The sequence below is a fragment of the Lampetra fluviatilis genome, chromosome 21, assembly GCF_964198595.1.
Source record: "Lampetra fluviatilis chromosome 21, kcLamFluv1.1, whole genome shotgun sequence".
Classification (NCBI taxonomy): domain Eukaryota; kingdom Metazoa; phylum Chordata; class Hyperoartia; order Petromyzontiformes; family Petromyzontidae; genus Lampetra; species Lampetra fluviatilis.
Genome location: NC_136295.1, coordinates 12,225,297 through 12,252,649, shown reverse-complemented (window position 1 = coordinate 12,252,649; position 27,353 = coordinate 12,225,297). Strand labels below are relative to the sequence as shown.

The 27,353-nt window shown below is 53.4% G+C and overlaps 1 protein-coding gene and 1 non-coding gene across 2 annotated transcripts; one reads left to right on the top strand and one right to left on the bottom strand.

The window, feature by feature from the left end:
* Positions 1-4,394: 4,394 nt before the first annotated feature.
* On the top strand, positions 4,395-15,667 carry LOC144938251 (caveolae-associated protein 1-like). Its single transcript, XM_078866100.1, has 2 exons — positions 4,395-5,370; positions 9,362-15,667. The coding sequence occupies exons 1-2, from the start codon at positions 4,915-4,917 to the stop codon at positions 10,439-10,441; spliced, it is 1,536 nt and encodes a 511-aa protein (XP_078722226.1). The 5' UTR covers positions 4,395-4,914; the 3' UTR covers positions 10,442-15,667.
* Positions 15,668-25,774: 10,107 nt separating this feature from the next.
* On the bottom strand, positions 25,775-25,856 carry TRNAS-CGA (transfer RNA serine (anticodon CGA)). The gene has a single exon. It is a non-coding gene; the product is annotated as a tRNA-Ser (tRNA).
* Between the last annotated feature and the right edge of the window lie 1,497 nt (positions 25,857-27,353).

Here is a 27,353-nt window from a genome sequence, read left to right as displayed (position 1 = left end):
GTTTAATCAGAGACGGGCACTTCAAGCCGATCCGAATTCCAGGATCTCAGCGGCGGCGGCAGTAGCTCAGCCTGCCTGACACGGCCATCATGAACCTGCGAAGCCATCCCACGTCCTATTTGTCTCCTCGCTGAACCTGACACCGTGACCCCTCCCCCTCCCCCGCCACCGCCATCGCGGAGAGAGTGAGGGGCGGGGCGGGGTGGGGGTAGCGGAGGGGAGGGGAGGGGGTAGCGTGTTTCGCCTGTCACATCTGCTGACCATGCGAGCGGGTTGGCAGCACAGCAAGTAGATTGATCGAAATGCCGATTTTGTAATAATGTTAAGTGGCGTCTCCTCTCCTTAAGAGGGGTTTTTTGGGGGGGTTAGGTCGCGTAAATATATAAATGTGTCGGTAAAACCGCCACCACCCGACACAGCCAATCAGTAAGGTTTGTCACTCAAACAAAACACCTCTATTAGTTACGAGTCCAGCACACCGGTGTGTTGGAGAGTTCATACAATTCGAGTACGACGTTTCGCCAGTAATTACAACCAGCCTCATCAGGCGGCACTGGTCAGATAACCGCTCACGACCCGCACGGCCTGGGAAGACCCTCATCCAGCAGTGGATAGTCACGTGAGTGCAGCTTGGCTCTCCGTTACATTGGCCTGAGTCGGGCTCTTCGTTACAACCTCCAGGCGTCTCGACCGACCACCAACCACGCTCCGTCTTTCCGCGGTCACCGATGTACTCGCCCCCCCTCCCCCCCATTCAAATAAAAAATTACTCGTTTCACTCCACGCTGCGCGCGCCCGATGATTGTTGAAGGTATCCCACGTGACGCGCTAAGCAACCCGACGCTGCCTGCATCACGTGCGACACGTGCACGCGCATCGCGTGGAACACGCGTGCACGCGCGTAAGGAACACGTGCTGACGCGCGCACACCGAGCTCTCAGTCTTACGTTGGATCGGCTCTATTTAAACAGACGGCGTTAATTGCTTCCAGCAGGGACAGACTTGGAGTGAGAAATGCTGCTGTGCGAGCAGAATGCTGCTGGCAACAGCACTCCGCAGAAACCAAGAGACCCGCAAACAGCAATGACGCGTCGCACGAGCAGCGTTCATTACGCGTGGCCGTGTTTACACTTCGCCTGACCCATTAACCCACGCGTGAAATGGGCTCACCTGCCCTTCTTTGTTTTCCAAAACAAACAACAGTGGAGGGTGGGGGTGTGGGGGCGCAAGCAACAGCAGATTTCCCTCCCAATACATCCTTTACTTAACGGATTAAGTCGCATTAGGCGCGCGCAATCACGCGTGCTGATTGTCCGGGATTGGAATCGGGGTCGCGTGAATGTAGCTCCCCCCCCCCCCTTTCTCTCCCCCACCCCCACCGGCCTCTCCTTACCACCCGCCCCTCCCCGTCCCCCATGGCTCACCAAGACTGTCGGTCTGCCCCCACGCCCGCGCTCCCCTTCTTCTTACGCCGCTGCCATTAATCCGGCTCCATGATGGCGTACACGCGGTGATGGTTTGTGAACGTGCGCGGGGGACACGGACCGCGTGGAGGTGACACTCATCGTTGTGGGGCGGGGGGGGGGTTGCGGTGGTGTCATCACATCAAGAGCTGTGCAGGAAATAAACAAACACGATCATCGTCAGCGGTCACGGTCAATCCACTGCTGGATGAAGGCCTCCTCCCGCCGCAAGCTGTCGCCGTCTCTCACCATCCCGCAATCCCACCCAGCGCCCTGCGCTAGAAATTATTTCAAGGCTCCATCTCCCCACGGTGGTGGACCCGTTTGGGACCCCCCCCCCCACTCTGCCCCCCACCACCACTCACCCCAAATCCCGGCAATAAAAGAAGGGCGGGTAGGTGCCTGGAGGGCTCCCCGCTGGGCAGCGGTCGGCCTCGGCCACGCGGTGCCGGGTGAAATCGGCGTCAGGGGAGAGAGACAAAGAGTCGCCAAGAGCCCGGGACGAGCCCGGTCTCGTTCATTAAATAAGCCCCTCCCAGCAATTAGCGAAGCTCGTTACGTAAGTCAGCAGCGGTCGTCCTATGGACAGTCTCGCCGCCGCCGCCGCCGCCCCGGCACAAGAATGTGGAATGGCTCCCAGCGCTGGCTCTGCAGGGCTGTACGCAGGGGACTGAGCATCGTCTCGAAGTGAGCGCGATTTCACTTTGGTGACCGTGGCGATGAGCAGAGTGATGGGCGGGCTATGGGGGTGGAGGTTCGGGGGGAGGGGAGGTGTTGAGATTGATTTGCTTTCATCGGCGTGGTGGGCCCTGTCTCTCGGTTACAGCGAGTCCTCATTATACGGCATAGATGCGTTCCTGAAAAGTGGCACGTTAAGCGAAAATCGCGTTAAGCGAAAACACTTTTCTCCCATTGATAACAAAACGATAGAGTTTGGCGAGATACGATGCACGCGCACACAATACGATAGCGAGACAAATCACTTAGGGTATGCCACCGTGTAACTGTGTCATTCTGCGTACTGTATCACACCGCTCAGCCGCGTAGTTCAACACTGTAGTTCGTCGTTAACCGCTCATAAACCGCGTTATAACGGGCGCGTTCCGCGTCGTGCAAAGAGTGTTCCCTGATGTAAGAACAGCGTTCTCACGGAAACACGTTGTGCGGGCACCGCACGTTAAGCGAGGACTTGCCGTATTGTATTATGTATTTATGACTTTGACTCTTCCGCTATCCCATGCAATGGTTTGCTCTCGACGTCCACGACACGAGACGACTTTCGCAATGAGCAGCACCTTCGTGGCGTGCGGCAGAGAACGCCCCGCGGAAGTTGATGCCACGGAACAGCTTCTGAGAAGCCCTGCCCAGCGACATATCTCATCGACGCACCATGCGGCGATGAACTCTCTCTCTCTCTCTGGCACGCCCTGCTGCGGAGGAAGAGAGGAAGATGTTGTTCGCATGGCAGTCAAACTAAAATGCACCGTAAACTCTCCGGCACATAAGGCTCAACCCTGACCCGACGTTTGCGTTAAAGCACAGGGGGGCAGGGTGCGTCTTGCAATCGCATTTGTGTGCTGCGAAGAAAGGGACCTTTACCCAAAACGTCGCCTGTTATGTATTTATAATAATAGGTTAGATGTTCATCAGGCCACACACACGCAGACACGCCCAGCGTTGTTGTGTTGGTTTTCGACGAAAGTGTTGGCGTGGCTTTGTTCATTGTGTTTTTTCAACTTTGCCAACATAGCAGCAGCAACTTTACCATATAATGTGTTTTTTAATCATCTAGAAAGTACGTGTTTCTGATATTTTTATATATAATTCGGCCACTGTTTGTGTGTGACCAGATTTATTTAACTTTATTGACATCGGGTACACGTTTGGGGTGCGTATTATTTTCCGGGGGCGTCTTGTCATCCGAACAATACCGGACATCACGTGCAAGTCATTGACGATGACCTCATCGACTCGCCGAAACTGCTCTAACCACGGTGGTAGGACAGCTAGAACCCTGGAGTCGAGCCCAGCATCTCAACGACACAAGGTTCGCATTATCTGACCTTGGTTCCACTTCACGGTGGTTCCAATCTCCGCAGGGCTGCACGTTCCACCGAGCCACCGGTGCTGTGTGCACCCTGCTGACGAGCACTCAAGGGGAACAGTCCGTCAGTGTGCGCGCGTGCAAAGGCTTCAGGGACAAAGAGGCAGTGATGAGACGGTGTTTTGATTCACGTGGAAACAGCAAACACGTTTTTTTTTGTCGGCGACGTATTTAGTTTGTTTTGTTATGATGATGATTATTATTAGTACTGCGGATAGTACACGGACGCAAGCGTGTAAACAGGGCGATGTTTTGAGCTCCATGATCATGTCTGACCGGCCCTCGGAGCGATGATACCGTCTGTTTATTAAACATCAACATCCCGATGCAACACTCGCAAATACGTTCTGCTCCGCTCTCAATTTTAATTCCCGGTAGGGGGAGGGGGGCAGGAGGCGGGGGGGGATTGGCAAGAGAGGGGGGATGGGGTGAGTGAGTTGTGTTTGTGATGGGGTGGGTGGGTCCCAAAACGCGAGAATCAGCGAGACCGATGCTGACTGAGTGTGCGGTGTGGCCCTCAAAGCCACCGCTTGCATCGCATCTCCCACCAGAGAGAGCCCCTCCCCTCGGTCCCCCCCCCCCCCCACATCTCGTGTCCACCCTCCCCACCCACCCGCAACTCACCGCCCCCACCCCTCTCCCCCGTACCCCCCTCCCTCTCCACGCGGACTCTGTGAATAGTGTCTGTCTCGTGGCGGCGAGAAACCTGAGCCGGGCTCTGGGCGTGCTTGGCTCTCCGCTTCTGCCCCCCCCTCCGCGTGTACAGCGAGAGAGCCCCCCCCCCCCCCAGTTCCCACCTACCCGAGTGGGTTCCCCAAGCTCCCCGGCTCTCCTCCTAACCCCCCTCCCAGCCTCCCTGCGACTCCCACCTCATCCCTCCCCTTTGGTCCCTCCCAACAGCAGCTCCGCGGGGCACGAGGAGGCTTGAGTCGCGATTGCAAAGCGCCGCGCACGGATCCTCGCTCCGCGTCCCTCCAGCGCGGCCGTGACGGACGCAGGGTCCGGTGGAGCGAGCGAGAGGAGAGGAGCGGGTGAGAGGGTGGTAGGGAGGGAGACGGAGTGAGCGAGCTAGCGAGAGGGGAGGAGCGAGCGAGAGGGTGAGTGGGTAGATGATTGGTCGAGTGCGTGCGTGAGTTTGGCGAAGCGAGGGAGCGCGGAGTGAATTGTTGTTGAGCGAGTGAGTGAGAGAGCGCGGCTGAAGCGTCGTCGATTCAGCGGTCGAATACTCGAGTGAGCAGGTGGTTAGGTGAGCGAGCGAGCAAGCGAGCCAGTGCGTGCGCGCTGTCAACGAGTCGGCGAGCAGATAATTGGGGTGGGGTGGGGGGGGTAGCCCAGCGAGTGTCCACCATGGGCGAGCAGCCGCCTCGGGCGGAGCTCACGGCCGCCGAGGAGCTCCACCGGGCCGAGAGCGACGGACGCGCCACGCCGTCGTCTTTGAGCGCCGCCGCCGCCGCCAAAGACTCCGCGGGCGCCGCCGTCGACACCGCGGGGGTCCACGCGCTGCTCGAGCGACTCCTCAAGACGGTGGAGAGCGTGCAGGAGTCGCAGCTGAAGATGGAGCAGCGGCAGGGGGACATCGAGGGCACGGTGAAGTCCATCGAGGCGGAGATGGAGGGCTTCTGCCGGGCGCACGCGGCCACGGCGGGCACGGTGAGGCAGGTGCTGGAGAAGGCGCGCAAAGTGAGCGCGAACGTCAAGGACGTGCGTGTCCGCCTCGACAAGCAGAGCCACGAGGTGAAGAAGCTGGAGGCCAACCACGCCGAGCTGATGAAGAGGAACAACTTCCGAATCATGGTCTACCAGGTGAGGGTGTTCTCCGGGGGCACGTGCGGAGGGGAGGGGCGGTGGGTGGGAGCGGTGCGCGGGGGTGGGGGTAAGGTGGGACAGGGGTGTTGGGATGCAAGGGGTGCTGAGGGGCGGGGGGCATGGGGGGCAGTGGGGGAGCAGGGAAAGTCGGTAGGGCAGGGCGCTGAGAGAGATATTTGCGCCACCACAACCACCTAGCACTGCCACTCACAGCAGCAACCTCGGTGTCGGTGATGCGAATGAGGTTTGACCCCAATCAGTGGGGCTTCCATGGGCCTCCGTACCACCTGCACATGGCCCCGGGGAATAGACATTACCTCCGGCGCCAATGTTAACACTCTTAGCGACCTGCACGCTTCACTCATAAACAAGATCAATAATCATTATGAGATTGATTTACCCAGAAAAGCCTCGGAGTCTTGCGGTTGCCTCTCAGGAGGGCCCTGCTACATTGCGACGAGTGTCCAATGCGTTGGATTTAGCGAGAGTTTGGGAGCACGTGGGAGGGAACCGGGAAAGCCGACAAGCCGGGGAGAGGAACGCTCCCAAGAGATTCGCACAGATGGATTTAAGAAGCTCCATTGCTGTGCTGCCAGCGGGTGGCCACGTGGTGGCTCGGGCTACAGACACCACCTGGCCAACGGGGCCACGTCACCTCCATTCTCAAACCTCGCCACCATCAGCTCCATCACCCAACGGCATTCGTCTATAACTCTGTGGCCTTAAATTGAAAAAGTGTAAACCGTATAGTCGTCTGTGACGAAGGATCATTGTCCGAAACGTTACTTATAACATTTCTATATTTTTCCATTTTAAGGCCGCAGTGTTTTTTTCACGAATGTGTTCAGTTTTTTTTGTATTGTTGTTTTATAATTGGACACCAATGCCAACAACGCGGCAGCAGCAGCAGCACCACTGAATCATTTGGCGATTCAACACAGGGAGATAGGGGGGAGTGGGGAGAGTTTCCCACCATGCGACTGCTAAATGGATCACACCCTGGTTATAGAACGCGGCATATGTCGCTCTGGAGCTGATGAGTGTTTCTCTAAATTTAACTCGAGCCACGCGGCCCCATTTCGCTCCTCCCCGGGGCCCAGGGTCGAGAGGCCCAGGTTATTCACCCTCTCAGCTACTCCAGATCCCGAGTGGAATCCACGGACCAGGTTTTGTGGGAAACCGGCCGCGGGCAGGTGCATTGGAGAGTACACGGGCGCGCGTGTGTGCGTGCTAGTGCTAAGAGATGGAATTGGTGGCCCATGGAGTGGAAGAACGTTTAGTGGGAGCGAGATATTTGTGTGAAATGTAAGATGCCCATGTGCCTACATTTGTTTCATTAAGTGCGTGCTAGCGACCTGCGATGGCAGCGTGATTCACAAGAACGAGCATGGACACAACAATGTTGAACAGACAACAGCAAAGTGTGCGGAGAAAAACGTGGGAAGACGCAACACGCTTGGAATTATATTGAGAGACAGAAAGAGGATGGCGTTGATGCGATAACCTATGCATGTTCGTAACATCATTCAACCCGATAATTGTTTTTTTACCCTTTTATCTGGCAAAAAAAAACTGACACCTTTTTTACAAGGAGTCATGTTTGCATAGACCACAATACCTGCAGTCATAATGCAAACAAAAAACATAACTCTGATAATGTATGCACTGTCCTTGACGTTGATTGGTCCACACTCGAGACAGCTTTCCTTAGAACCCCGAGCTCTCATACTCTGATGGTGCATTGTCTTTGAGTTGTGCGCCTTTTGGCGTCATCTGGTCCAACACCATGTGAGACTAGGCTCTAAGGAAAGCTGTCTCGGGTGTGGACCAATCAACTTCAAGGACAGTGCATACATTATCAGAGTTATGTTTTTTGTTTGCATTATGACTGCAGGTATTGTGGTCTATGCAAACATGACTCCTTGTAAAAAAAGGTGTCCGTTTTTTTGCCAGATAAAAGGGTAAAAAAACAATTATTATATTTTTTACTGGCAAATGAGGTTCCAATGGTGTAAATCATTCAACCCGTTCCAAGAGTTGACTTCGATGTAATACGTCACGGCTGGATGGGACGATGGGCAGTGGTCAAGGGTAACAACGGAGTGGCAGCCGAGGAGTGGAGCGCGTCCGAGGTGGGCAGCTCGCGTGCAGCGGACGCTCGGTGCACGATTAACAACGAGGGGGTCGTGAGAGATGAAGGGCGTTTTGGGGTGGCCGTCATCCAGCAGTGGACTGACCATGGCTGCCGATTATGAATTATCTGGGTGACCAGCGCGCGTGAATTGGCTTGATGTGGTAATTTCATCCTGCAGTGGATTGACACAAAGGACAGTTGATAAAGCAACAACTTGTTTGAAGTTTGTTTTGTGTCGTCTTTGGACTATATATTTTTTGGAAATAACAAGTATGGGCGTGGCCCGGTCGTCCCTCCCTCCCGTCAGCCTGCCAGCAAAACTTTTTTCGACTATAGGATAAAAAACGGTCGTCACCCTGCGTGGCTCTGGCAAGTGAAATGTCGGGATTGCTTTTATCAACTAATTATCTGCTGTGCGTTATTTGATTTTTTTTTAAACTGTGTGGTCTAGACACGTGTGCACTTCATACAGATTGATAACCCTTATATATAGTCGGCGAGCGGTTGCGCAATGGTTATGAAACCGGTGACCCGATTCCAATTCGCGTCGATACTCAACATCAGCAGCGAGTGACGTCTGAACCGCTCTTGCCCCGTCTCACCAGTCCACACTCGCCTATCACTAACCCTATGACTAACTCAAAAACCTATCTCTAACCCTATCTCTAACTCTAACCCTCTCTCTAACCCTAAGTCTACCCCTATCTCTAACTCTACCCCTATCTCTAACTCTATCCGCTCCCGTCCCCCACTCGAGCCCCCCGCCTCGTGCCGGCTCAGCGCTTTGATTGTTGTCTCTGTAAGCCCCCCCCCACCCCGCTCTGGGGGAGTGAGGGTGGTGGGGGTGAGTGGGAGGCATTGGCAGCTCAACTCTGACGCCCTCGGGGCAGAGGTGGGGTTGGGGGGTAGGGTTGGGGAGTAGGGTGGGGGCGATGAGGGGGGGAGGGTTACGAGATGTTAACTACCTCGCCTGGTATATAAATGATTTGTATGACATTGTATTTGTTGCTAGGTTTGATTTTTTTTATAGGGGGGGGAGCGCCGCGGTGGCTAGGAGATGTTAACTTCCTCGCCTGGTCTACAGGAGGTCGTGGGTTCGATCCCGACCCTGACGCCTGCTGCTGTATATTTTGAGTTTGCGTGTCTCTCTCTCTCCCCGGTTTTTCCCTCCACATTTAGAAACACGTGTTGAGAGTATTCGGCTGCTATCAATTTCCACGTGATAAGCCACTTCGTTGAACTATCATGTGTGGCCAGGTTGCTTCCGAAAAAGAGCTACATAGCTCAGTGGGCCCTTACCTGGTAAAATAAAAAAAATAGTTTTAGTTGCGTGTGGGGTGGGAAGAACCAGGCGATGATCACTCTGTGATGTGTGGTCGGGTTCCACCTGGTGCTGCTCGGCATGGACCACGCACGGCACGAACAGAAGGCACCTAGGAGAGCCGTACGGCAGCACCGCGAAAACCCACGCGGGCAGTCACGAGCGATGGTGATCTTAACGTTGGCTGGGACACGGGTGTTGGTGGTGGTGTTGGTGGTGCCATTGGTGATGGTGGCCCTTACCGCAGCCCAAATTTGAACGGAGGGCGTGAGAGATGGGACGTGGGATCTGTGACCGGGGTAGTGAGGCTTAGTACCTTGAAACTGGATTCTTAACCTGGAATTTGGTACTGAAATATGGGACCCAAAATCTCGGTCCCGGGGTTTCAATTCGAGTCAGGTGATTCCCGCTCCTGCCATCTACACACAGCACCTTCCTCCCCACGTCCTGACGATCATGACGATTCAACAAGTGATGATGACGAGCAACCAAAGCAATCTGTGTAACGTGCGCGCACGCTCTGTGTGTTTCAGGAGGGCTCCGACGCCCCGATCTCCATCGCGACGAGCAGCAAACGCTCCAAGTCTGAGCTGGCCGCAGGTGGAGCAGCCGCCGCTGCCACAGGCGGAGCCGCGTCTGGAGCCGGCGGAGCGGAGCCGCGAAACGGAGCCGAGGCGCCGGCGTCGGAGGCGTCTCCCAAAGAGATCGTGGACGAGTCGACCAACCCGTTCGAGGTGGACACGGAGGCGCTCAACCTCTCGTCGGACGAGGACGTGGAGATGATCGAGGAGGTGGAGTCGACGGCGTCCAAGCTGCGCCGGACCGGCAAGAAGCGCGTGGAGAGCATCAGGAAGGCGTTCTCTCGGGAGAACTTCGAGAAGAAGGTGAACAGGATCGTGTCGCCCGAGAAACGCGAGAAGATCAAGAGCACGTTCACGCACCGCCGCAAGGCGTCGGCGGACGCGGGCGAGCCGCACGGCGGGGGCGAGCCGTCCTCGGCGGGCGACGCCTCGGCCGGGGAGGCTCCGTCCACTCCGGGGGAGACGCGGCGGGAGGACGACGACAAGGTCGAGGCGCGGGACGCTCACGGGGTGGCGGCCGAGGTCCCGGCGGACCTGGCCGCCCCGGGGACGCCGTCGTCCTCCACGGCGTCGCAGCGCTCGTCCAGCATGAAGCGCATGGAGAGCATGAAGAAGGCCATGAGTCGCGAGAACATCGAGAAGAAGGTGGACACGCTGGGCAGGAAGATCGTGCCGCCAGAGAAGCGCGACAAGATCAAGAAGTCGCTGACGCCCGACCACAAGAAGGGCGCGCGCTCCAACACCTCGTCCTTCAAGGTGCCGCCCTTCAGCTTCACCGTCAAGAAGTTCAGGGAGGGCGACGCCGTGGAGGTGGAGGATTTCGAGATCGACCCCAACAACGTGGAGATCCTGAGTGGCAGCGAGGCGCTGCCCGACGACCACGGCCACTGCGGGGAGACCCCTCCGCCCGACTCCCAGGAGCCGCACGGCGAGGCGGGGCCCCCCACCTTCGCGGTTCGGATCGCCCCACCGGCGCCGGGCGGCGGCGACGAGGCTCCGGCGGCGCTCACCTCCGTGGAGCAGAAGGCGTGAGAGGAGGCGCCGGCGCCGAGGCGGAGGAGACGGAGCGAGAGACGTTGACCTGGGTCGCGTGACGCGGCGTGGCCGTCAGGGGAATCCGTGGCGCGCTCGGAGTGGGGGGGAGGGGGGCGTGTTTTGAGTGGTGTTTTGAGAATGACGTTAGAACTTGGGATCTGAGTGGATGAAGTGAACTGAGTCACGTGGCATGGAGGCATGGAGGAAGAGGTGGGGGGTGATGAGGATCGCGGACGTGGATCGGGAGCCGTGGGAATTACATGGAGCGGCGGGATGGATCTGGAGCCGAAGCTGTTTGGATCACGCGTGGATCAGAGGGATGCGGAGATGGCATGAGCGGATGGGTTCAATCAGTCGGGATGAAACGGAACAGATGGGTTTATCAGAAAGTGAAAGAATCGCGTGGATTGAGATGGAGCTGAATGGATCGCCTGGGTCACGGGTGCCGTGGAGGATGACGCGGGTCAGAGCTGCGGTTGTGGAACCGGGAGGCGGATCGCGTGGAGCAGATGGTTGGAGCAGAAGCCGAGTGGGTGACGTCGAGCAGGGGAGCGGCGCCGTGGAGATCACGCGGAGCGGATGGACAGAGATGAAGCTGTGGGACGAGGAGGGTGATGAGGACGAGGGAGAGATTTGCGACGATTTACAAAATCCTTCGTCGGCATTAATGATCTCCGCATCGTTCGCTCGCTCGCGCGCTCGCACGTGCGCGGAGGCTCAATCCGCCCGACCTATGGAGCCAAATGTTCGCTTCTGTCTCATTGCCGGCGGCCGCGGCGGCTCCTGCTCGTCTTTCATGTGCCTACGAGCGCACATTGGCAAGCAGCGCACACGTCCTAGCAGAGTGTGAATCTCGCCAGGTGGAAGGGGGGGGGTGCGGAGGCGAGCTGAGGGTTGCGGTGAGGGTAGTCGAGATGGTTTGTGGTGGGGGGGGGGGAGCAGATATGGGTGCAGCACAACAGCCGCGGGGAGGGTTATGGGAGTCGGGGTGATGTAATGTTCACTGATGTGAAAATGAGCTTCCAAGGCTGCGGGGCTACTCCGCTGAGCAAAAGGCAACAGGCTGGTGCAGGTGTGGCCCAGCACTCGTGCTGCGTGAGATTTATAAGCAAAAGTTCCAAGCAGTGAGCCATGGTGATCACGACGCTGCTTTGTTTATAGGGATGATGGTGGTGGTGGAGGTGGTGGTGGAGGTTGGTGGAGGTTGATGGTTCAGTGGCGGCTCGCCATTAGGGGGCCGGTGGAACCGGGCGCCACTCGAGGAAGACTACAAAAACAACACAACAACAACAGTACAACAACACGACAACACGACAACAGTACAACAACAACACAACTACGGCAAGACAACACCAACACAACAAAAATACAACAACACAACCTTTACATGTATCTACGGGACCTGTATTGCCAGTATCAAAATGGTGAAATGAGAAGAATTGGCTTTTACCCCTTCATGGCCAATACCGCATGAGGCGTTCAGATGTTCAAACACCAATAGACACCTATAGCGAGGCACCGAGTCTGCATGAACCACGCACGTACGTGTGGCGACACATTAAAACAAGCGTGCTCTGATAATATGGGCATTGTGTTTGAAACTGATTGGCCTACTACAGCAGAGACCAGCCTCCTCCATTGCCTTGTCCCACCGCAAGTGTTAGACCAGAGAAGGCGAACAGGCGAACAGGCGAACAGTACTAAGGCGATGCACGTATCAAAGCAGCGACAACAACACATGAAGATTCAACAAGGACAACAATAATGATGATGGTAGCTTCGGGTTGAGCAGTGAAACCTACGGGACTTTATTTATGCCAAAATCAAAATGATTGAACAAGAATAATCATCTTTACCCTCTCCGACTGCCCTGGTTGTAATTGTGGGCACGCTGAACTTTCAGGGGCAGTTAGATTCGATCTTCGGGCGCGGCACTTGAAACAATGGTGCCAGTTTCTTAAATCAGCCCCCCCCACCCACCACCGCTAAGCCCAGCCCCGCCGCTTGGTAGCAGTAGGGGTGGATTCACCACAGCAGATCTGGCAGGTGGGGTAAAGTGTGGGTACCCCCACCTCTTCCAAGACGTCTGGTTTAGCAAGGTTGGCTACGTACGGTGCGACAGAAGTTCAGCGTAGACACATTATCAGCCACCGTACGTGATACTGGCCGGATGAAGACCTATCCGTGCCGTGATCATCTCTCACGCTCCTGCGACACAACAACAAGTTCAGCATACATACATACATGGTCAGCGTGAAAGAGTAGACCAAATACCCTCTATAGTAGTAGAGGCCCTTCTGGCAGCAGTGGTGCGAGCAAGAAATTGCAGGGCTGCACCTTTATCCTTTACAACCCCCACGTACTGCCACCTCCCCCCACCGATTCCTCACCCCCCTACCCCCACCCCCCCCCGAGAGAATCTGTACCCAACCAACAATCCACTTGCCCACCAGCCGCCACTGATGATGATTGTGATGGAGTTGATTTACCCCGGAACGCCTCGACTGAGTCTCAAAACTAGTTCTCAAGAGGGTCCCTGCGACAATGGGACATTTCTTTTGTAAGTTAATCGCGTTTGGTTTGTGTGTGTGTGTGTTGGGGTGGGGGGAGTGGGACCGCGGGAGAAACCCCACCACGCGTACGAGGAGGGTGACACTCGGACAGCTGAACAGGCGAGTTCACGAAACCCACTTTGCTGCGCTGCGCGTTTTCATGGCCACCTCGCAGCTCAGCGGGTTTGGAAATCTCACCGATCTTTTCGTGATCCACCGACCCTTAGGCTCCAAAGTGCTTAGATCGCCGATGCGAATCGCTGCCACGCAAAGCCTCAATGAGTCTCAATACCCGTTAGTGTAGAGCAGTGCTTTTTAAGCTTGACTGCAGCCTTGTATCCCTTTGGTGCTCAATCATTAAAAAATGTGTAAAGTTGATAAACGCATCGGGGGTTGATGAAACAAAGTCAGTTGTTCCTACGTGCCCGCGCTTAATTTGTGTTTTCGATTATTTACCTTTAAAAAACAAAAATCTGGCCGTGTCTCGCATCCCCCAAAAAGGGCATCTCCAGTGGGTGCGAGATGCGTGCACCCCAGGTTGAGAAGAATAAGAACCACTCACTGGTTTAGAGGGAGTGCCCTCGCCAACAACATTTGGTAACACAGCAGCACTTCTTTTTTTAAACAAGTCTGACCCTGCTGATGAGACCGAGAAGGTTGAAACCGCTCCAGAGATTGTTTAAACAAATTGCCGCTGGATGATATTGGTCTGTGAAGCCAATAGGCCGATGGACTACAACGAGTTTTTTTAATTGTATAAGTGCAGACAGTACGGGGCGTTGCTTCTGTCTACTTTCTCCTTCGCAGGAGGGTCCTGCTATTGATGTTTGGCTGCTTCCTTTATTGAGTGTGGGTTTTTCGTGATGTTAATAAAAGTGTAAGGGCAGCACCTGTGACTATCAGTCGTCCCCCAGCGCGCAACTGGTATCGTCCACCCTCACCGTGCACCTGCGTTGCGTCACGCGGTTTGGACTATTCCAATGCGATGATGGGGGGAGTGGAGGGGCGGAGTGTGTTAACCTCTCCTCCCTGACCATCCCGTGAGCATCAGAACATCAAACAACATAGCACCATTTAAGCCGACACCAATTGCTATAATATAATGGACGAAAGTGCCCCCCGCCACGATAACGTGGAATGTCCATAATTTTGCTCAGGGCCACCAGCAGAGATGATGAGCACCGTGATAATCTTAAGAGATGTACATTTCTGGCCGACTTCGACTCAGACCGTCATCCTCTGGGGCTCGATGAATCCATTACGGCTTTGTACGAGAAGTCATAACCCGTTTCATCCAGCGCGGTCGCGACACGTGGCCTTCATCCAGCAGTGTCGCGTGACCACAGCGGTCGGGTGCGGAACGCGTCCCAGACGACGACGCAGGTGGCGATGATGATGATGACGATGCTGGCGATGATGACGATGAGATCAACTCGTGCGCAAGTGCTGCGTGCATTACCGCATAGCGGGTTCGTGTGAGGGATAGGTGTCGGCTTTGGCATCCGGCAGTGGATAGACCATAGCTGATGACGATGTCGATGTCTCGTATGCGCAACGGAGGCTCGGCTTTGCTTGGCTGTCTGTAAGATAAGCAGCGGCGCGCTGTCATGTCCAACCACGGCCCCTCCCTGCAGCTCGCGTACAGTTTGCATGGGGTCGCGTGACCCCCTCCGACCCCTATAATCGTCCCGTCTTCCCCTGATCCCGCAGCCCCTCGAGAACTGCCCTCGAGCACCGCCCCTTCGCCTTGACTCGAGTTGGCTGATGTGTTTGTGTACCCGCGGTTTCAAGCGGGGGTTTGACTCGTCCGAGTCACGCCTCATTTGCAGCATGCATGCCGAGTCAGCAGATGTGGCACCTCGAGGTGACGCGTGGCTTTAGATGACGTAGAGCGTGGTGCTGCTTGCCCCCCTCTGCCCCTCCCCTCCTCCTCCCTTCATCCCCCGCATCTTGACTACCCCTCCCCCATGCTCCTTAATCCCCCACCACCCCGCTGCCTCACCCCCCACTCCTGGTATCGTTCCTCCCCCTCTTCCCGACATCTACGATTTACCCCCCCCCACTCTCTCTCTCCGTATCTTGACTTCTGCCTCTCCCCTTCACCCCCCCCAGCCCCCCACGCATCTCGGCTCCCCCCACCCTCCCCTCTCCCTCCGCGCGTTCCCCCTCTCGCGTTTTAATTCTGGGATCCGCGGTGGCTAGGAGATGTTAACTCCCTCGCCCGGTATGCAGGAGGTCGTGGGTTCGATGCTAACCACGACGTCTGTGTATTTCAGGGTCCTCCGGTTTTTTCCTCCACATGTTGAAGCAACATCACGCGTTGAGAGTATTTGGTTGCGATAAATGTCCACGTGCTCAGTCACTTCGCTGAGCCACGATTTGTGGCCACGTCGCTTCTGAAAAAGAGCTACACAGCTCAGTGAGCCTTATCTGGTATTCTTTTAAATACTTCTCTCCCCCTACTCATTTGTCCTCGACCTCCTCCCCCCACCTCCCGCGCCCCAGGCATGTAACGATTTGTCTATTTAATCGATTATCAGAGATTTATGCAAATTGCACAATGCAATACAATCCGGATTGACCCAGCGCCTACACCGCAAACTGCGTGAAAATTGATGGCGCATTTGGGCTAAAGGAGCGAACGCGGCTGATAATACGAACGAGACAAAAACACTCAAACACACATCGAGAATTTAATCGAATCTCCGCCGGCAAGTCGCGATAATCGAAACGCTATGCATTTCGGCTCTGTGTGGATCGTCGCACGCCCTGACGCTCGGTGCTCCAGACCGCCGCGGTGTCGTGTCAATTTGTCTACACGATTAATGAATGGACGTGTTTATTAATTAACTAATTATCTCTTGACGACTGTCGCGCTACGAAATCCCAATAAACACGTGTTCACGCGACTCCTCTGCGACTCGACTCTTTCCTGCGGGGTCACGTGGTGGGCCCAGGTGTGTGGTGGGGGGTGGGGTCCATGCAGGTGAACCCCGCCCCAACCCACCCCGCGGAGGCAGCCCCGCCCCTCGCCCACTCCATTCCACCTCCCATCAGCCTAATTGGCGAGCTCATTAAGGGTGCGGAAATCGCAGGTGGGGATGGACGGGGAACCCCAGAGACGTAGGCACGGAGACGACGAGAGACAGGCACAGTGGGGGTCACGGAGAGACGGGGGGAGAGACGCACACAGATACACAGAATCACGGAGAGACGGGGAGAGAGACACACGCAGAGACACAGAATCACGGAAAGACGGGGGGTGAGACGCACACAGAGACAGAATCACGGAGAGACGGGGATAGAGACACACACAGAGACAGAATCACGGAGAGACGGGGAGAGAGACGCACGCAGAGAGACAGAATCACGGAGAGACGGGAGGAGAGACGCACACAGAGACAGAATCACGGAGAGACGGGGAGAGAGACGCACACAGAGACACATAATCACGGAGAGACGGGGAGAGAGACGCAGACAGAGACAGAATTACGGAGATACGGGGACAGAGACACACACAGAGACACAGAATCACGGAGAGACGGGGACAGAGACGCACACAGAGAGACAGAATCACGGAGATACGGGGATAGAGACGCACGCAGAGACAGAATCACGGAGAGACGGGGGGAGAAACGCACGCAGAGACACAGAATCACGGAGAGACGGGGAGAGAGACGCACGCAGAGACACAGAATCACGGAGAGACGGGGAGAGAGACGCACGCAGAGACACAGAATCACGGAGAGACGGGGGAAGAGACACACACAGAGACACAGAATCACGGAGAGACGGGGAGAGAAATGCACACAGAGACACAGAATCACGGAGAGACGGGGAGAGAGACGCAGACAGAGACACAGAATCACGGAGAGACGGGGGGAGAGACGCACGCAGAGACACATAATCACAGAGAGACGGGGAGAGAGACGCAGACAGAAACACAGAATCACAGAGAGACGGGGAGAAAGACTCACGCAGAGACACAGAATCAGGGAGAGACGGGGAGAGAGACGCAGACAGAGACACAGAATCACGGAGAGACGGGGGGAGATACGCACACAGAGACACAGAATCATGGAGAGACGGGGGGAGAGACGCACGCAGAGACACAGAATCACGGAGAGACGGGGGAGAGAGACGCACACAGAGACACAGAATCCAGACTGAGACGCAGAGAGAAGGAGGGGGGGGGGGGGCGGCCATAGTCAATGAGAGATCCAGAGAATCGCGGAGAGATTCACGGAGAGACAGAGAACGGCAGAGACACGGGGACAGAGAGCGCGACACGGAGATAGGGAGAGAGACACGGAGTCTCGGAGACAGACACACCCACACAAGCGGCACGGGGAGGGATATCGCAAGAGTATGTTTAGAGAGACAGACGAGAGAGAGAGACACCATTAGCAAAAGACACAAACACAGAGAGCGCAGATCTTTTGGAGGGAGTCCTGGAGAGTCCTAGAGAATCGAGAAGGGGGGGTGGGGGGGCTGCATACGTGTCACACACGTGTGTGGACATGCCACGAATCCACACACGTGTGTGGACATGCCACGAATCCACACACGTGTGTGGACATGCCACGTGTTGCTGACACAGGTGACGTTCCTACAGCCTTGACACTCACCCACGTGAGCATACGCATTGTGCGAGTGTGTCTGTGTGTGGTATTGGACACCCACCACCCCGTGTGCCGTGGCGGCCTTCATAGCTGCTCGCTAGCATCACTCGTTCCATTATTAACCGGTCCGAGGCCTTCCTCAGGTCGACTCAGCCTGCGGTGCGTAAACACCACCGATTGGGAGACAAAGGTGGCCGGGCGTGGTGCTAGCCGAACCACCCCCTAGTGCTCTGGCCTTCATAGCTGCTCGTTAGCAGCACTTACGCTTGGGAAGGCTGTACAATGTGCATGCTACCTGTCCGCGCGTGCGTGTGTGTGTGTGGTGTCCGCGCGTGCGTCTGTGTGTCTGCATTGTCGTCTCGCTGTGTGCATGCATGCGGAGTGGCTGGAGGTGGACACGGCTTGGTGGAGTCCACCCCTCCCGAGTCGTCGCAGCGATGAACCCCGCCGCTGGCCTGAGCGCCTGCACGTCAGAGTGCCGCTGCTGCTCTGCGTGCACGTCAGCCATGCGAAGCGAAAGAAGAATATTCGTGCGTGGGCTGAGAGTGATGTCGCCGGCTCGACTCCGCGGCGGAGAGGTCAGTGGGGGAGATATGGAGAGGAGGAGGGAGGAGGACGAAGATGCGATGATGTGGCGCAGATGGGAGGAAGAGGAGCTGTGAAGAGGTGCGCATGAAATGATAGGAAGGAGTTCTGTGGTGATGAGGAAGTGTAAATGGAGACGAGTTGGAGATGAGCAGAGATGGTGTGAAAGATGCGAGGAGGAGATGATATGGGGCGATGGAGTTGGAAGGAGACGCGGAGGTGGAGATGAGAGGAGATGGAGGACAAGGCAGGCGGTGGAGGAGATCAGACGCCAAGGACGTGAGATGAGACGGAGTGGAGGATGACGTCTTGCAGAGGACGTGGGATAGAGGGCAGGAGATGAGGTGAATATAAATAGATGAAGTGGAGGGAGGAGATGAGGTGAGTTTCGGCGGAGGAGATGGAATCAATGAGAAGAGATGGCGTGGAGGAGATGTGTTGAGGAGGTGGAGACGAGGTGGAAGAGGTGAGAGTCATGGCCTAGGGACTTCGCCTTCAAAAATAACCCGGTAGTTGGCAGCGTGGGCACGCGCCCGGCATTCTCTCCCCGCTCCAATTCCACAAGGCAAGCTGTGGTGAGCGGAGAGGTGAGAGGTGCAGGGTGTGGTGAGTTTAGAGGTGAGAGGGTGAGGCTACGGAGAGTGTGGAGGGAGGGGCAGCCCGATAAGTCATCTAAGAACAAGCTCAGGGTCCATAAAGCTCAAGGGGTCCCAGATTCCGGACAAAACAATCATACAGCCACCGAATATTAACTTAAATTAAAATCCTAATAGATATATCAAGCTAAGCATCGTACAATTCCAATTAAACTAGGTTCCAAAGCCAAGCGAGCCGATGTTGATGACCGTAACAATGTCGATTTGACACTTTATTTGGCTAGATTCCAACTCTGAGAAGTATAAATATCGGTTTGATTGTCATGCGACGGGCATTACTCTCTTTAGCAGAGCAGGTGCTGCCCCCTCCCATCCCACCCCACCCTTGTGTCGACCAGCAGTGGTCATCATCATCATCAGCAGCAGCAGCCACGCTCAATCCACTGCTGGATCAAAGCCACCGCCAAATCCTCGTCACCTCTCGTCGTCCTACAATGTAGCAATCCAATTATCTGCCACCGTGCACACGAGACGATGTCATTCGCCACATGTCCACGGTGGATGTTCACTTAAACTATTCTCAGTAGCAGTTCCGGCATATCCATTTCCGTGGGACGTTCTCCAACACACACGCAGTTGGAGAGGGTTGCGCTCCTCTCTAGGAAGGACCTGGATGGAGTCTTCACCTCTGCGCTGCGCTGCGTGGCTGTTCCCGTCGTGTTTTGGTCGGCGCGATGTCCGACGTTTTACCCCACGTGCTGGGAGCTACCTTCACGGAACTCCTCACGTGCAGATGCTCAAGAAGCTCCGAGCACGTGAAGCGAAACGTCGGACACCACGCTGAACGCCACCACACGCCGCACAATCGGAGATACCAAACGGGGAGCTACGCAGCGCAAACGAGAAAACCCAAACTCAGTTAAATCCTTTATATTATTACGTGGCACCGAAAGCACGGTACAATTTCAACGATAAACACACGGTCCGAAGTTCAGAATCTGTATTCACACTGGAGGAATCCGATGAGCTATAAAACTTTTTTCACAGATGTCCTATAGGACAAGAAGACAAAAACACGATATGAGTGCAGTGTATAAGAAGGTTAAGCAAATAACACGAAAATTGAAAAATAAAACCAAACTATTTTTATTTTACCAGTTGAAGCCCACTGAGATATTAGCTCCTTTTTGTCCGAAGCGACCTGTCCACAAATGATAGCTCGGTAAAACAAGAACAAACATCACCGAAAGAACCAAAGAGTATTGATTCCTGCAGTCACGAAAGCTTCAAATCAAGAAAGAACAAAAAACTCGAATACTCCAAGAGCCGCAATGCCACCATGGTGGTGAATACGAGAAGGTGGTCCTTAACAAGTGACGTCAGGAAGCAGTCCATCAAAAGAGCCGTCCGCATGCGGCTCCGGGAGCCGCCGCAGGTTTTGCCGACGTCTGCTGAGTCAGAGCGAGATGCGTGTGTCCCCCGCCACTCCTCGGAGAGCCTTGAGCGCGGCGGTGGGCCAGGAGCAGAGCTGGATTAAGATTGTGTAGGCCCCTGGGCTACAGATACTGTGAGGCCCCCAGTAATAATTTCAAAAGGAAAACAAAGTTAAAGAAAAATGAACTGTATTTTTACAAGGCTAACAACAAATACAACTCAGCATTCACAAATTACATAACTTTTCACTTCATCTCTGGACAAAGTTAAAGAAAAAGAAAATTTATTTTTAAAAGGCTAACAACAAATAAAATTCAGCTTTCACAAATTAAATAACTTTTCACTTAATCTCTGGATGCCCTCCAGCTGGCGAAGGCCCTCTGGGCTGAAGCCCCTGAAGCCCCCATGCCTTAATCCGGCCCCAGTAGAGGCCCCGGGGTCTATGAATAGCGGCGGTGACCATCAGCGACCATCGCGCGCGCCCGGCCAGTCACCTGGCACGAGGTTTGTTCGCCCTGGCCAAGGATCGCGTCTCGTTGGTTTTATCGCTCCATCTCCGCAATGGATGTCCTCTCGAGCGTGCTCCCCTCTTTGTCTGCCACTCCAACGCTCGTCTCGCCCACCGGCCATCAGTCCTGCCCAAGCCCACTTACTTTTCTCACAGGCAGGAGGATCTCTCTCTAACCTGAGCATGCTTTCTCGCCGAGGGCGCCACGATGGCGAGATGTGAACTACCTCGCTTGGTACGCAGAATGTCGTGGGTGCGATCCCGACCCTAACATCCATGTATCTGGAGTTTGCGTGTCTCTCTCCCCGTGGCCGCGTGGAGTTGTCTCCGGGTCCTCCGGTTTTCCCCTCCACATTTTAGAATCAACGTCACGCGTTTAGAGTATTTGGCTGCTATACATTTACACACGATACACCACTTCGTTGAGCTATCATTTGTGGCCAGGTGGCTTCTGAAAAAGAGAGACAGAGCTCAGTGGGCCCTTAGCCTGGTAAAATAAAAAATATATAATGTTTCATGTGTGCATCTGTTTGTCTCGCAATGCACATCTAAGCACGCATACCTCCATGCTGCTGTGTGCACTCTTGTATTTTTTTGTTCCGTCACTTTTGCCAATGTCCACGTTTCCGATCCACGTAATAGCATATCTGCCTCTTCTCTCGGTGCACGCTTCAACACCAGGAATTCGCAGCGACCGATCGCCCTCCGTGCCCAATGTCGTGACTCTACACACGCAGCACTGCCCACGCGGACAAAAACGCAGCGCCGTGCCCATGCCTCTGAGGCTGCGGTGGACGCGAGCCGGAGATTCAAGCGGAGCTCTGCCAGGATCTTTTTTTTATCCTCCCAGCAGTGGGGTCACGGGCCATTCCCTGCCACAGCCAAATGTGCCAGAGCACGTGGCAGCGTCTGCCGCCACTGAAAGCCCAACTTTAGCTCAAGGTTAAGGTTTACGATGAGTCACGTTCAAACGCGTGTTGCGCGGTCGTCCGATATGGCCTTAGCGCAGCCAGCCACCGTCATAGCCTCCAAGAGGCGGCGTAAATTGATATTGGTTCAGATGAATACTTGCTCCCTATGCGGAATGAACATTCAGTGAATGTTTGTCAAGATCAAGATGTCACTCACATGTTCAAAGCTATTGATGCCACCGCACCTCGCCAACGCTTGCTACCCTCTGCCAGGACGGAAGGAAGGAAGCGTCGTTTGTGCCCCCATGGAAATTAAGATTTGTTCCCACCAGCGCACATTTTATTGTTAAGGTTCGTTAGGTTTGGTTATGGTAAAGTCTTTATGATAGTTAGGGTTAGTTACTGCCCAGAAATGGTAAATAAAAATCAAAGTTACGACCAAAAAGATAGTGGGATAAAATATAACTATGGTAGAGGTTAAAATTCACTTCGAGAGCATAGGCAGAATAGAAGAGGAAGGTGGAGGTGTTTATCATGAAGTTAAACAGGGAGAGGCGCTCTGCAGTGGAGATTACCAGTGGATGGAACTTTAAAACAATGGAAGCAGCTGGGGAAAGGAGCGACCTCCCACGAGCAAAACTCGACTTGGGGTTCCAATGGAAGGCCTTGGTAGCTGGAGTGCGTAGGGGGGAGTAGATTGAGATGAAAGGAGAGAGGTCGGAGAGTGCGTGGAGGGGAGTAGAGTGAGATGAGAGGGGAGAGGCAGGAGAGTGCGTGGAGGGGAGTAGAGTGATGGAGCGAGTCGAGAGATGTGAAATTTTGCGCCACGTGGTCTTGTTTATGGGTGAGGTTGAGAAGCAATAATGCGTGCCACTTGAAGCGCTGATGCCCCATTTATGAATGTAATTGTTGTGGAAATATATCAGCAACTATAATTACAGCCCAGAGTATTGCCACATGTGACTCGTGGGGTTATATGTTGTGTATCTGCGATATAAACACATTCTCCGTATATAAAGACACATCCGCTAGACACCTTTATTATGATGATGATTCATTATCATCGTCTGCTCATCTTGCCGACCCAGGCGACAGCCGCTTCATCAGTAGCGTGGACGGAGGTCTCTGGGTCTACCGTCGATTACTGGTGGGGAGGCATTCGTGGGCAATTTGCGATGACTGGGTCTTTCGCTGACCACATCAAGAGTATGGATGTTGGTCACGCTTGCCGCGGGGTGGCCGGTATGGGACCTGCTTCGCGAGTCCCGTAACGAGCGTGGCAGGTCAAAGCCAGGAAGGCGGTGGGGTCGGCGATGAGGCAGTGGACCGAATGTCCTGGGTGAATCATCGAGAGCTCGGAGAGGTTACTTATCTCCCTGGCCTCTCTGTGTGCTGTCAAGAAGGGCCATTGCCCGAAACATCACCTCTTACATAATTTAAGGCAGCGTTCTTGAGGAATGTGTTGAATTGCTTTGCGATGTGTGCTTGTGCGTCACTGCCAACGTAGCTTAGCCCAAATAATTGTTGTGACACAATGATCAAAAACATGGACATTGATGAATCAGTTGGAACAAAAACTCACGAGTGCACTAAGAAGTATAGATAAATGCTCGATTGGATTGACAAATTAAAAAAGGAACACTGATTAGAAAACGTACACATGGCAAAATATCGATTGGGCCGTCTGTGTGAAGATGTATGTGCTGATGGCGTGTTGACTGCGTGTCTGCTGATTTTGTGTGTGTGTGTGCGCGCATTAGTCATAAGCTCTTCACGTTCTGCAAGTGCATCTGATCCACACTCTGGTGACCTCTTCAGCGTCCAATTCCTCTGCTGCAGTTGCAGCAGCAGCAGCAACGTCAGTCACTCCATCAGAGCCTCCCACGGCCGTGCAAGAATTGGAGGCACCATTTCCCCCGTGTGCCCGGTTGTTTGCGCGAATGCAATTGGCGTGCGTGGTGAAAGTGAGACGGTGCATGGTGCGTGCGAGCCTCGTTTAGAAACGTAGTCACACTATACGGTGCTGTTGCTGCTGCTGCCAAGGGGGTGCAGATCACCATGGTGAACCCGGACCCTCCCCCATGGCCAGCCCATACATCCATTGGTGGTGCCGGCCCACTGGGTGCCCGAAGCAGAACTTATTTTTGGGTGCGTCGCCTGACAACAAACATTTTAGAACGGACAAGCGGCGTAACTTGGTTATACAGCATCACAGTTGTGTGAAATAATTACGGTGATATTCTACAAATGTTTTTTTTAAGGATTTTGGTTATAGATGATGTTTGGTGCACTGTGGACGTTTGACTGCTTTTCATATGAATCTGAAATGTCTGAAAATTTAGCCGAGATCTGAAATATTGGGTGATGGGTAAACATTTTTTTTTATTGAGTCTGAAATCGTGGCGTCACCGTGAGGCCAATCTCATGGCATAACCATTCCCATCAAGAGCACGTGGCACGTGGCACCGGGTCCTGACTTTGTGTAAGCACAACCGCGTTTGACATGAGCACGTCGTGTAAACGATCCGAAACTCTGAACAAGATCCAACATTTTCCTTAGAGATCTGAAATACGATGTATTTATTAAATCGGAAACTCATCCCAACGGTGCAGCCATAAATTAATACGAGGCCCCTGGAACAACTTAGGCTTTTTTGCCTCCTTTGCTTCAGCCGGGTGCCACCAATGCCCAAATCCAATGACGGACTGTGAACTAAAAAATCGGCCCAGGCATTTGTAAACACAGCGGCCTAAATTGCCACGCGATCCTCATTGGCCCATTTGGGCTGATCCAAAAAAACAAATGGGCCGGTGAGGAAGAATCTTTTGGCGGCCGAATATATGGGGACTTTAATCCCAACTGAGAGCGTAAATAAGCAATGAGGCGTACGCGTGAAAGGTAATAAAACATTTCAATTACAACATTTATTTACTCTGATCTCATTTGCAATTTCCCCGCACAGACCGGCCCACCGGCCCTCGGAATGGACGGGCCCAGTGAGCACTTGCCCGGGCTGCTGCCCGAATGGCCAGTCGTCCAGGCCTGCCCACATCCCTCTCGCCCGTCCGCCATCCAGCCGGTTGTGTTGGCTCGTGAAGTTACGATGCCGGACGCGAGATGATGGGGCGAAGGTGCCACCGTGGTACAGACCAATGGGTTGCGGCGCGGTGCAACGTGGGAGCATGGCGCAGTGAACGAAATGGACCCCCCCCCCCCCCTGTCCAATTTCGTGTTCATTTACAAAATTATTCACGAAAATATTCAAGGATGACCGACCGAGTGAATGAAAATTGTCAAGCATGAAATATTGCTTTTGAATTTTGGACAAACTTAAAACGGTCCCAAGACTCTGTAGAGAACGAGCAATCAACGTCTCTCTGCCACTCGTTGTTAATCATGGTTTTGTATAAAATGTGAATTATAAGCGTGACATCCCAGCAGCAGCGTTTAAACCTGCTACAAGGTGGCCGACCTCCTCCTGCCTTATTCTAACTCCTGCGGAGGGCTTGACGCCTCGTCCCCACTGATGTCCCCTCCCATGTGTGCAGATACTACTGACTCTGTTGTATGTAGGGTGTGTAGGCATGTAGATACTACTGACTCTGTTGTATGTAGGGTGTGTAGGCATGTAGATACTACTGACTCTATTGTATGTAGGGTGTGTAGGCATGTAGATACTACTGACTCTATTGTATGTAGGAATATATGCCTACAAAATAAAAATATGTGGGGGCGGGGGGAGTGAAAACATTTTGGGGGGGCTCGACAATTTTTGGAAACCAGTTGAATCAAACTTTTACCCCCAATTCTGTGGGGGGGGGGCACTTTCTACAACTTTTTAACTCAGGCCTCCTGAAAGGCTCTTATTTATTTATATTCTTATTATTTAGTTGACGGACAGACGACGTAATAGAAAGGTAGACCATTGCGCCACCTGGCGGTCACATGTATTGCGGCAGCCAATGTGCACTGCAGCCGCAGGCCACGTTAGGTTAAGATTTAATTTGCTCAATAACATGGCATCTTTTTTTTTTACAAAAAAATGCTAATGTATCCTCAAACAACAACCTTCGCAAGTGAATGCTTCTGGAAATGTACGTTTTTCAGTTACAAAAAATACTCGTCATGGACAGGATTCGAACCTGTGCGGGGAGACCCCATTGGATTTCGAGTCCAACGCCTTAACCACTCGGCCACCATGACGCAGTTGAAGAAACCAGGGTGCATAGCGATAGTTATACCTTAACCAATACATCGATCTCATATGTGTATGTAAAATTATATTTATGTTATACTTGTTTTACATTTATACTTTATACGTATTTGTATCCTACTCGTAATAAGGGCGTTACATTAAACCTTGACGGTCATAAACGTTTACAAACGCGAAGGGACCCCACACAAACGCAGCCGAATGGACCATTCCATTATTTTAATTGTCTCAGGCAGCATCCTAATTGCAGTAATTACAAACAATCAAACATTTCGTATTTACCCAATTTCAAGTAATTATTTATATCAATTTAATTTGTTTTTGTAACCGAATGATACTGCGGTATAAAAACATGTTTTATTGTTGATCACTGCGGTGAACTCGCCCACCCACGTGAGCCGGGAGTCGAGTTTTGGCGGGAAGTGGTTCCTGGATCTGAGTCGCTTCTCCTCAGACTCGATCCGTCGTTTCAGGTAAACATGACGATTAAAATGATTACCTTTTCCTCATTATTTCCTCACTTGTATTGTTTGTCGTCGCTGTGGATCGTCGTACGCGAATCCGTTGAGTTACGTTCACCGCGCTCCTCAGAAGCGGCGTGTTTTGTACTGGATTATACGACGCACTTCCAATAAACATGGAACGTTCGGCCAACGCTTGGTTTGTGAAAGGGAACATTTTACCAATGCTCCGTGTACTAATCCTGTACTTGATTATTCCCCTGCATCGTATTATAACGTAGCAGTTAGGTAGCTGCGTGTGTGTGTGGCCAGATTAACATAACCTCATTTCCATCAGGCAAACAAAGCTAATAATACGGATCATTCATGAACATTTTGATTTAAAACTTTCGTGACTGCAGGGATTCATATTCTTGGTTCTTTCGGTAAAGTCACGTAGAAGGGAAATAATAAAATACCGAAAGAACCAAGAAGAATAAAAAATATTCATGAACATGTTTAAAGGTGACCCACAAAGTCGACCGCTAAACGTAGTCTTGATACAACTTGTAGTTGAGTAATCGCCTCATCGTCCCAGATTGTGTGTGTGAGAGAGATGTTAAATACAATGGTGTGAACCCTAATGGCAGCACTCGAAATTAAATGCATGCGTTTCGATTTACAGTAAGTCCTCGTTTAATGCGGTAGATGCGTTCTTGAAAAATGCCGCGTTAACTGAAAACAATTTGGCTATAAATAATGTAACCATAGAGTTTGGCGAGATACGACGTAACGTACAGAGTAAGATGTCGAGACAAATAACTGAGGGTATTGTATCCCGCAGCTCAAGAAATTAGTTCGACCACCCAGAAACCGCGTTATAACGGGCACATTCCGCGTTATAACGGGCGCGTTCCGCGTTATAACGGTAAACGTATCGCGTTATAACGTGCACGTACCGCGTTGTAACGGTGCACGTATCGCGTTATAACGGGCGCGTTTCGCGTTGTAACGGCCAAACTTTTATCCTAATGGAAGAACCAGGTT